The 12368-nt window shown below is 36.6% G+C and overlaps 1 protein-coding gene across 1 annotated transcript in view; it reads left to right on the plus strand.

The window, feature by feature from the left end:
• The first annotated feature begins 9639 nt into the window (after positions 1 to 9639).
• LOC131033852 (uncharacterized) overlaps positions 9640 to 12368 on the plus strand; it is a 50412-nt gene continuing 47683 nt past the window's right edge. The window contains exon 1 of the mRNA XM_057965147.2: positions 9640 to 10748. Within this exon, the coding sequence (XP_057821130.2) occupies positions 10051 to 10748 (698 nt within the window). The 5' untranslated portion in view covers positions 9640 to 10050. The remainder of the gene's footprint in view (positions 10749 to 12368) is intronic.

Raw genomic sequence — 12368 nt, forward strand, 5'->3', positions numbered from 1 at the left:
GGTGGTATTAAGGCTGCTTGGATGGTTGTTTGAAAAGACCCTGCATTTACGTACTGCATCAAATATTTGAGTAGGAGGTTTTGCTAAGCTGTGTTGAAAACTTGAAACAGGATATGTGGGTACAGTTTGTTGCTTGGATACGAATCAGATGAAGTTGTTTGCCTAAATGCATGGAGAAAGTTGAGAGGAAAATTAAAAGAGAAGAAAGTGCAGCCTTGGAAGTTGGATGGTGTCTCAAAAGGCCCTAGAAGGATTTGTTGCAGGTAAGAGAGACTTGTGACCATGAAGGGTAAAGGAGGCCATGAAGGGTAAAGGAGGCATTGAAAAATAGAAAAGGTATGTTTCACTTCAGTAATTTTGATTGAAAGTTGTGAGGTTTTGAAAAATAGACGGTGTTGAAAAAAAATTAGTTTTGTTTGAGATCAGGTTGGCTATCCTCCAACAAAGGAAGACTGGGTAGAAGGTGTGCAAACTTCCTCCCCTATGGGAAAGTGGGTGGAGGGGGTTTTGAGAGGTGCATCTTCCAGATCTTTGTTAGGTAGAGGATAGTTGTAGATTTTGTGATGGGAAAGATGATGAGTATGATGAGGTTCTCCTTGGGAAGTGCTTTAGAAATTTCGGTTCTTGAGAGAAGAGTAAGAATGTTCATGGCTATAAAAAATGAATTGAAGGGTATGTTGGGGGAATGTGAAGAGAATGAGGATAGCAATAGAATAATGGAAAGAAGAAGAGAAGAAAATGGTAAAAAAATGAAGAAGAAGTTACAACAGCAATAACAAAAGGTACTATTTCATTTTTCTGAGTTTTTGCAAAAATAAGAATAATGTTGATTTGCAAGTTGGAAAGATAGTAGATAATGTTAACCTAAGTGATTGTGAAGTTAGGGTAGCAATTAATCCTTGGAAGGACACAAAGTTGTTGAAGAAAATGACACCATTGATGGCAAGGGAGGAGCTAAAAGAAAAGAACAAGATTGCAAAAGGCAATCCGGAAGAAAAAGTTGGGGCAGCAATAGAGAAGTAAGAGAACACACAAGTGAAAGGTCATTTTTATGATATTTGTGAAAATTAATTTCATGTTAAGTTGCTTGCAAAAGAATTTTATGAATTTGTGGATGCGAAAATGAAGTTGCAGCAAAATTTGGCCCATTGAAGGACTTGAAAACACCAAAAAGTTTGGCACAGCAGTGTTAAAATTAGCCTTTCAGATTAATATAGGAACTCAGAAATCAGAATTAGCTCCTAATTAGATTGTTTGCTGATAAGTAGGGATAAGCAAAATGAACACAGAGACACAAATACCCTGGGAAAACATCCCTCTAGGAGGAAAAACCCAGCAACAACAGATCCTCAAATCTGATTATGTTATATTGAATTGTAAGTACAATAACAACCCAGCTAGGGCACAATTATCAGCTGAAACCAAACTTATCTCATAACCGCCGATTTGTGTGTGATTCAAGGGCTTCAGCTTGTTTGCTATCTTTGCAGCAGACTGTAGTAATTCGCATCACCAACAGAAGTGTTTCACAGCACCTTCCTTGCTAACCTTTGGAGGAAGAATTCGCACTATAAGGAGCAGAGATATTTCGCACCTCTCAAATCAAACTAATTCGCATGAATGTGAATGTGTATTTAAGCCTTGCAAGTGGCTGGTATATATATGGGGTTCATCTTTTTACTTATCTCTAAGTCGGCCCATTTAACCTTGGGCGCTAAAACCATTTTTGCATATACAATGATGTGGATAGGTCCACACGTTTGAAGGGCTTAACTTCGTACATTCCAATATAGGGTCGGCCCTATAATGGAAGCATGTGTTTCTTTTATGTTTGGTGTGTAGGAGATAAAGGGGCCAGCCCTATGCACATAGAGATAGGGCCCAGCCCTAGTTACGCGCTTCCTTAATGAAGCAGGGCCCAACCCTATAAGGATTCGGATGATGCCTTTAAGGCAATCCGAATCCTATTTTGTTTCCTGACCTAGTTACAAAATCAACACTCCCTCTTAACTAGCGAAGAAAATAAATACATAACCAAATTCACATGGACAAACCCATGGCATGAACATTTACAAGGTTTAGGATTAGGGCCCAGCCCTAATAGTTCAATCAATATACAATTCGTGATTTGATCACGCAATTACAATGAACCTTTACATGATCTTCTCTAGCAATGCCTGCAAAGGAAGAAGCCAATGCTTCATAACTTCACACTTTCCTGGGAACCTGCATATAACACCATTTATCTTTCATATAACACCATTATCTTTCATCATGCACATCCACAGAGGATGAAAGAGACTTTTCCATATGCACACCTACAATAATTAATATTCAAAGATATATATAGCCATATAACATAAATCATGCACAACCGCAGAGGATACATAAACTTCTCCCAGAGAAGGACAATCTATCACCTTGCACACTGTAGAGGGTGAACTCACCTTGCACTCCGCAGAGGGTGAGAGAAACCTACCACCTTGCACTCCGCAGAGGGTGAGAGAAACCTGCCACCTTGCACTCCGCAAAGGGTGGACTCACCTTACACTCCGCAGAGGGTGAGCGAGAACTACCACCTTGCACTCCGCAGAGGGTGGATGATACACCCAGTGTATCATGGTTAGTATCATCATAAAATAAACATTTTGCAATAATCAAGTAATTCATTTAGACATATCAATTTCATTATCTGAAACACAATGATTAGAACTCAACAAAATCAAGAAAACATGAGGCTCCCTCTAAAAGCCTATCTAGCTGATAAATCCACAACAAATTTCCTGACTTAAGGTTGGAACCAATCCTAAATCTAATTCATCAAATTTGTATCCTTAATAAGGAGAAAGTTTGAGTAGACTTTCAAATCTAGATTCGAAGGCATGAGCTGAAGTGGGCCTTCATGGATCATGCTTGTAAACCAATAATTTTCCTTTTAGAACAGCTGTAAGGATTAGTTTCCTAATACATCATTACTGAAATAAAACAACAAGATCAGAATATTAACTTAAGGATGGATCAACAAACCAATAGATCATAAGAGGAAATCTTCACGATTTGATACTTCATTTATGTTTGCATCTTCTTGCTCAACCTGAATTTGACAGTCCCTTGCAAAGTGGCCAAGCTTGTTGCATCGGAAGCATCGGATGTGAGATAAGTCTCTTGGTCTCTTCCTTGAATGAGGGGTAGCAGATCTGAAATCTCTATTTCTCTTGAGATCATTCTTCTTCCAATGGTTGCCTTCCTTCTTAGCCAAGAGGACATGTTGCTCATCATAAGGGTTCTTAATCTTTCCTTTTGCAGCCAGCCGAGACTCTTCTTGAATGCAATCTCCCATTAATTGATCAAACTTAGGAAGCTCAACTCTGGCACTGATTCCTTGAACAAACGGTTCCCAAGAAGGAGGAAGACCATTTAGGGCAGTCATAGATAAGTCACTGTCTTCAACGCTCTTCCCAACTGTAGCAAGCTGATCTCTTAGCTCAGAGATTCTCATGAAGTAAGCAGCAACAGGTTCTTCTTTCTCTAATTTGATGTAAGAGAGCTGATTCCTTAAAGCAAGTATGTAGCTAGTATTGTTGACTTCGTACATCTTTTCCAATGTGGTGAACATTTCCTTAGCACCAAGTGATTTTTGATGGAGTCTATTATTATCCTTTGAGCTTGGAAGTCCTTCTTCTTCCAAGCTTCTTTCTCACTTTCATTCTCAGGTTCCTTAGCATTCTTGCCAACATATTCAGCAAGATCATTCAATGCCATCATTATCCTGACCTTCCAAGAAGAGTAGTTTGTGTGACCTTCCAACCTATCTTCAGCCCTAATATAAGAAGCCATGAGGACTAAACCTTTGAACAGTAGGTTAGATGGGAGCACAAATCTGATCACAACCTCTATGCGAACCTAGAGCTCTAATACCATGTTAAAATTAGCCTTTGAGATTAATATAGGAACTCAGAAATCAGAATTAGCTCCTAATTAGATTGTTTGCTGATAAATAGGGATAAGCAAAATGAACACAGAGACACAAATACCCTGGGAAAACATCCCTCTAGGAGGAAAAACCCAACAACAACAGATCCTCAGATCTGATTATGTTATATTGAATTGTAAGTACAATAACAACCCAGCTAGGGCACAATTATTAGCTGAAACCAAACTTATCTCATAACCGCCGATTTGTGTGTGATTCAAGGGCTTCAACTTGTTTGCTATCTTTGCAGCAGACTGTAGTATTTCGCATCACCAACAAAAGTGTTTCGCAACACCTTCCTTGTTGACCTTTGGAGGAAGAATTCGCACTATAAGGAGCAGAGATATTTCGCACCTCTCAAATCAGACTAATTCGCATGAATGTGAATGTGTATTTAAGCCTTGCAAGTGGCTGGTATATATATGGGGTTCATCTTTTTACTTATCTCTAAGTCGGCCCATTTAACCTTGGGCGCTAAAACCATTTTTGCATATACAATGATGTGGATAGGTCCACACGTTTGGAGGGCTTAACTTCGTACATTCCAATATAGGGTCGGCCCTATAATGGAAGCATGTGTTTCTTTTATGTTTGGCGTGTAGGAGATAAAGGGGCCAGCCCTATGCACATAGAGATAGGGCCCAGCCCTAGTTACACACTTCCTTAATGAAGCAGGGCCCAGCCCTATAAGGATTCAGATGATGCCTTTAAGGCAATCCGAATCCTATTTAGTTTCCTGACCTAGTTACAAAATCAACAAGCAGTGTGAAGAAGGGTATATGGAGAAGGTGGAAAATAGAAAAACAGAAGGGTCAGTAGAAAATAAGGAAGAAGATGACTTACCAAAACAGAAGGGTCAGTAGAAAATAAAGAAGAAGATGACTTACCAATGCAGGTTGCAGAAGTTGAGGAATGGCTTGCATTGACAACAGGGAAAACAAAAGTTGTAGCAGTGTAGTGAGGTAAAGTTGAATATTATGAAATTTTTTTATGATGTTGGTTTATATGTAGATGATAGAATTGGAATGAAGGGATGTGAGGAGATTAAAAAAGACATTGCAACAATGGACAAGGAAAGGAGAATAGAGGCAATGCATTATTTTTCTACATTGAGCACAGAAGAAGTTGATGCTGATTTTTATTTTAGTAAAATGGTAAAAGCATATGAAGAAAGAAAAATGGAAAAGTGCAGCCATGAGATGTTACAAGCTGGGGTACAACAAGACTTAATTAATTTTGTGTACACATGAAGAAAAGAATGAAGGACAAATAGTTAAGAGGAGAAAAAAAATTATTTCTATGAGATTGGTAGTAATATCTGTATGTAAGTGATGAGATAGAGTGGGAAGATGAGTCATGGAGGAGTTTAAGTTGCAGTGAGATGAATTTCATGAGGAAGAAAGAGAGAAAAGAAGAGGAAAGGAAAATATATGAATTTTCTGAGCAGCATAAGAAGAAGAAAAATCAAAAATAAAGTAGACAAGAACAGTGGATGAAGAACAAGCACGGGATCTTTAAATGTTCATGAGTTCTGACTCATAGAACATTTCACTTACCTTGGATGTTTGATGCAGGAGCATCTAGCAACATCAAGCAATCCTATGACCCCCCAAAAACAAATTTATTTTATATTATTTTTTTGTGTGATTTTTAGTTGCAGGCAATTTTCAAGCATTCTTAGAGCATTAAAAACTTATTTATTAATTTGGCTGGGTATTTTATGTTTTAAATGAACATATCCTAAGGTGAAAAATGGGGCTAAATTAATGCAACTGATATTTTATTTGTTGGCCCTAAAATTGTAATTTGGTGACTTATATAACTCAAATTTTAATATGTCAAAAAGGGAAAAACTTGTTAAAATTGAAACCCAAAGTCCAAATTGGGCAAAATACATGTTGGGATATTAATTATTTGCTTAAGGATGTTTTCAATGCCCATATACAGAAAGGAACCAATTTTGGGTGCCAGGCATGTTGGGAGTTATTGCAGGAGGAGTTTCAAAGTTGAAGGTTACAAATATTGATGGCTCCTACGAATTTTTTGGGAAATGCAAGGAGGGAATCCAAAAAGCCATATTGGAGCTGTTCAGTAGATAAAAATGGCAATGGACAAAAATAAGTATGAATATTGAGGTTTGTATAGGAATAACAAGCTAAACCAAAAACATGAAAATGTGTTAACTTTGGTTTGAGCTTGGACAAGGATTCTTTAGGTGTGACATCCTTGAAGGCTCTACACAATCATTTGTTTAGGTACACAACCATTTATTTAGGCAATATGCTGTCATGCTCACTACTTCTCCCCAATATTTGTATTGAACACCTCTACTATCTATCATGCATCAAGCAATCTCCTTAATAATTTTTTCCTTCTCAACCACCCATTCTACTAGGAGGTGTATGGTGTTGTCAAGTACATATGAATTCCTTCTCAAAGAAGTCCTAAAGTTGCTTGGAAGTGAATCTGCCTCCATTATTAGACTTGAAGATCTTGATTTGATTAACCTTTTTTATTTATAACCAATGCTTTGAATTTGAAAATGGTTCCAAAGTAAACAATTTTTAACAGTATACCAAAACTTTCCTTGATTAGTGTCATGTCCCCTTTCTAGAGTGGACATCAGAGATGGAGGAGTTGGCCTATCATTGGAGTCTCGTAGGCTAGCAGAGGTTGATTGGGACTCATTCAGTGCATATAGTGACTAGATTTTGGCTTTACAGGCAGTTTGGAGCCAGTTTGGAGCAGTTCCTAGATTTTAGGGGATATCCCTAAATTTTAGGAGGTCGCGACAGTTGTCAGTCGTGAGGTTATTCATGACCTTTCAGATGGTTTCAGTTTCAGGGGATTTGGGTGTGTTTCCTAGTTTCTAGGAGCATCCCTAGATTTTAGGGATGAGACTGCCAGTTGATCCATGATTTCTGACATCAGTCACAGACAGGTGACAGGTTCAGTTTCAGGCTTTTGGTGTGTTTCGAGCTTTCTGTAGCTATTTGGTTTATATTTTTAATATATTTAAATATTTCCTAAGTTAGCATTTTAATATTTTAAATAAGGCTATGTCTATAGCCATTTCAGCATAATAAGGGGTTTTTGGCTTCATCTGAATTCATATGCCCATGTGTTATAGCTCGTTGGAAAGGTCTTGAACTTTTCTAAATGATTTTCACTTGCCAGGGTCCTTTTGGCGTTTGGAGTTATTTTATATTGAAAAAGTGGTGTTTTTTTCTATACTTGGGAGCCCAATATTGGGAAATATGACTTTATATTAAAGCGCACTTTTCATATATCTTTAGGGTTCGATTTGGAAGGAAAGAGATATAAGGAGAAGGAAACCTAATTTCTCATTATCTTTTACATATTGAAAACTTGTTTGGTGCGATATTGCTCTGGTAGAGCAATTCTTCAATCTGGGACGCAAACCCCATGATTGGTACTGGCTGGGACGTAGCCCTTAGCTATTGATTGGCAGTGGATTCTTTTGGCATTGGCATTATTGGTTAGAGTGTATGCGCTATTCCTTGTGGAGATTCAGGTTGCTTGGTGAGGGTTTCAGCAGGGTGGAATTTCCCAGCTGGGGCGTGATTGTTTCAGCTTGATGCCACCATTACAGTAGGTACACATTACGCTGAAAGTGGTGAAGACTTTCATTCAGCCATGGTGTTCTTGGTTTGTGTTCATCATCTACCCGTCAGTTGGCGCCATTATTGGATGTAAGCACATCCCCAATGCGTAGGGAATAATCTGGATATTATAAATCAGAAATCTGCCTGGTACGATTTGTATCAATTCTGATTTAATTGAATGTTCTTACTTGTTTCACCTTCCTTCCTTATTTGCTGTTCTTTATTCATTACTTGCTTATATATTCAAAAAAATACAAAAAGAAACCAAACATTCTGCAACTTCTCTCTATTCTTTAAGACCATTCACAGGAAAATATAGTTTATTATTTTAAAAATTACAGCAGATCAGCAAGGGGATCCATCAGGGATTTTTTAATTAGTCATCAACTAGCAACAAAAAACACCACACTAAGGATTGGCGATGATTTCTAAGATGGCTCACATTGATCTTCATGAATGGGATCTAAAGACTCCTTCGCACATCACACACATTTGAAAGGAAACAAATTTCATCTCTCCTTACCAACCAAACACTATGCACATACACATCGCTTCTTGTAGACAAATGACAATCTTGGAAGCACACCAGTTCTACTCAATTTGGTTAAATATTGAAGAGTGAGATGTCCATATTTTTCATGCTACGAATGCTACTATTGTCCTCCATAGCTAAGGAACACAAATTAACTATGATAAGGTTGACTAGCCGATACAAATGACCTTATCCAATTCCTAGGGCAGCTATTTTGTCTTGCTTGACGTTAGTCGTGATACATTTCTTTCCACAAAAAATCACAAAGGAATTTTTGTAAATTGAATCCCTCACTCTGAATTTCATTGCATCACTATGAATAATTAAAACATCTCCTATCCCTTCTACTACATATGTTCTACCATCACCTATAGGAAAAAATTCGTAGAACAAGAATTAGTAATAAACTTGACACACTAGTTTATGTATCAAATCTAGAGATACGCTAAAGTCAAAGAGCCAACAACTGGTTGCATCCCTGCTATCTCAAGAAGATGCCATAAATGCAAACCTTCCTCTTCAAAGTCTTTCTTTGCTTCAACTGCTATATTAGCCTAAGCCCACAGTTTCTTATTGATAGATTATATTGTAATTTTGATATTCTTTTTTGATATGTTCAAACTTTTAAAACTTCATGTTTTGTCTAGATTGGTCATTACCAGTTGATGTTTTCCTCGCTTTGCTCTTACATTGTGCAGCAAGCTCCATTTCATGGTACCGGGTATTCTTCTTTTTCTTTTAAACATTTGATACCTATATTTGCTTTTCTATTCCATTTCTTCCTGTAAAGGCCAAAATCCTAGCTTTAAGTGATCATTTCCTATTTAATATAAAAGTGGCATTGCGTCTACCGTCTATGGGAACAGTTGCATACCTTGCAAATAACTGCCAACAATAAAGAAAATACATATAGAAACGTGAGCAGTTAATATTGAGATAAGCAAAATGACCCAGTACATAAAAAATAAGTATGTCATGAAAACACACAACATTATGCTCAAATTGACTTGGATCTAGAGCTACTATATATTTTACTTACCTCATTATGAAGAACTGATTAATCAAAAAATTCGTCGACTGCCAGGACTACACCTTGCAACAGGAAAACTGTGTGCCGTGGGGATTTCTACACGAAAGTAAATGTTTGTTCAAATAATCTACCATCCATATATATCAATTCCAACGAATCATAGTCAAGCAATTTACCACTCATGTTAAGGGTTGTGTTTAAGGGTGAATTTCTATTGGGCTCTATGCTCCCAAAAAGATGGCCTTATTTGTACGCCCTCGTTGATTCCCCAAATCATATTTTAACCAAAAGCGTACCTGCTTGTCATTTATACAATAGCCCATGCTAGGGACCCACGTGTCTTTTCGCTAGTAAGCATTTTATATGAACCTATGCTAAGCATTCTTCACAAGCGTAACGATAATAATATAATAATAATAATAATATAACCACTTCTCTATTGCACACACATATATAACTTGTTAAATATACATTCTCACCCGCAGCCCATACATATAACTGCCAACGCAATACAATAAAAAAATTATTTTTCTGTACCCTAACTGGCCATCGGCAGGCTCAGACAAAGAGGTACTTAGAGTCATGATATCCTGCAAGTCTATTTTCCCATTCTATAGAGAGGTCCATACATATTTTTGCTCTTTCATTCTTTTACATTTTTTAAGGAAGCAAGTGCTCTGTCTGTAGTACAAAGATTCTCCTTCCACTGAAGGTCTCGACTTATTCAAGGTAGTGGCATTGAACGCCCTTTTTCTTAAATATGGTTAGCAACTAAACTCCTCTGCCCATTGTGCTTTACTTCTGCTCTGGAGAAGAGATCCCTGTCGTGGGTATTGGTAGAAATATATTCCAACAAATTCGGCCGTCTTTTAGATGAGATTTAATAGCAATGGACAGGGATAAAATCCTTGAATTCGAGAAGGCCTACAAATCAATCTGTAAAAAGCTGGAAATATTAAGATCAATCTATATCTCTAATCAAAATGTCAGCCTTGTAGGAAGTTCTGAAAATAAAGCACATCCAAGTAGGAGCTGTAAACCTCCAACAGACACAGAAACAATTGGCGTTTCGCATGCAGATACTGTTTCTCCAGCAGAAAATTCAGGTGGAGAACAAAAAAATATTGGGTGCTCTGTCAATGCCAAGGAATCAATAGCACACCATTCGAATGATTCTGCTGAAAATGTTGTAGTGAGAGTACATCATGTACAGGATGAAACATTAGAAAAGGAGAGTTCGCCGAGATTGAATAAGGGCATAAAATCACCTCAATCTATGGGATTTCTTAAGGAGCAAGCGCAGAAATGGGTAGAAGAACAGATTATTGACGTATTTGAAGAGCATTCAGGGGAAACAGGAAAACAATGCACTATGTCCTCATTTAACAATATGAGTGGTATTGTAGAGCATTTAAGACAGATTTTACAAGAAAGAGTGGACCAAATTGAAGGGAAGACCAAAAGAGTTGCTGAATTAAAAGAATTATTGTCTAAAGAAAAACATCTTGTGGATTCTATGCGCGGGGTGCCCGATTCTCTGCAAGGTTTACTAAATCAAGCTTTCAGTACGGCTGAAAATGGCATCTTGTAAGTTCTTTCAAATCTGATTTTTTTTTGTTGTATTTGAATGTACCTTAAATCCATTTTAGTTACCTGCGAACAATATTATAATTGTTTTCCTTCTTTCACTCTTTAAGCTCCACCTCCAAACCATTCGTTAACCCGTTTGACAAAAAAATATAGTGTTTTACACTTTCATAGGTTTGAATTTAGGACAACTCGCTTATTGGATCACTGTCTGAAAGATTAATTTACAGTTTCCAACTTATGATACTTTCAATGAACTTTTTTTATATATAAGGATTGGGTTCTGTAGAGATTTGACGGCAAGATGAACTTCATAATTGGAACATGTACTGGTTATTCATCTGTTTGGATGTATGTTTTATCTTAATTCTAGGTTAAAAACTATATCTCCTTGCGGGAAAATATTGAGCTGAATGCTTAGAAACTAAAAAATATTTCAGACTTTAGACAAATCCTTATGTAACACAATCATTGGACTATAATAAAATATTTAATGCTACTTGTAGGTGGGCCTCTGGAACCAAGATAATATAACTGAAGAAAGTCGCAATAACATTCATGTGGCTCCATTTCTGGAAATTTATTTAAATATTTCCATTCTTTTAAAGGATCAAATTCTATAGCTCTGATTTTAATAAAACTAATTCTAGTTTTACTATGATAAAATAATTGAAACTAAGAAACACTTCAGTTTGATTGGGATGAGTTAAAATGGTAAGTTGTCAGAACTTTTTAATGGAGACTTGTGTTCAAATCACTATGAGAAATGGTACATGTATAATTGTACGAATTTTGAATGGTTAATTGAGTAAAGTATCACATCCAATTGTGGGTGTAGTGTATTCTAAGTCAAATATAAGTCTTAATTAAATTTGAGGGAAAAGATACCAATTAATCATGGCATCTAAGCGAAATGATGCACCATCTAAATAATTTGCCAATAAAAAAGGTGCAATTCCTCATTTGTAGCATCTTAGTGAAAAGACATTCCATGTGGAATTACCCATCAAAAAAGGTACAATTCTTAGGCAAATATGACATAAGAGATATGGTCCCTTGATTGTGGCATCTAATTATAGAACAATCTACAAGAAGAATTTACCAATGAAAACTACGTTGTCAAATTTCATTGTTTCGTTACTTCCATGAGACCTTGCCATCTCACATTTATGATTGTGTCAAACCATGTCCTCAATTTCAAATTGTTGAATCTCTCTTTAAGTATTTTCTATGCACCAACTATAATCAGATTCAACAAACTTGTTACTTTTATTTGATTTTTTATGATAATGGTGCGTACAACCCTTGACAAGTTGAAGTCATAGATTCATTATTCATTTACCTATAACTTTCTTGGTGCATAACAAGCGAATTGTTTTGTTTCTTCTTTGGCCTACTAATCTATGCCTTGTGTAACTTTACCATAATCTTCAAGATTTTTGTAGTTAAGAATTCAAAGGTTATTATAGTTCATCTCTTTTAGGTTAAAATTGCACATAATGAATAAGTAATTTCTCCTCTACAATTCACCATATTTTTAAGAATCCATTTTTTAGAAAAAATCATAATGCACGGAGCAAGTGTTTGCATCGATTTCCTTTTTTTAAGTCATAACACTTT

Source organism: Cryptomeria japonica, chromosome 9 (assembly GCF_030272615.1).
Source record: "Cryptomeria japonica chromosome 9, Sugi_1.0, whole genome shotgun sequence".
Taxonomy (NCBI): domain Eukaryota; kingdom Viridiplantae; phylum Streptophyta; class Pinopsida; order Cupressales; family Cupressaceae; genus Cryptomeria; species Cryptomeria japonica.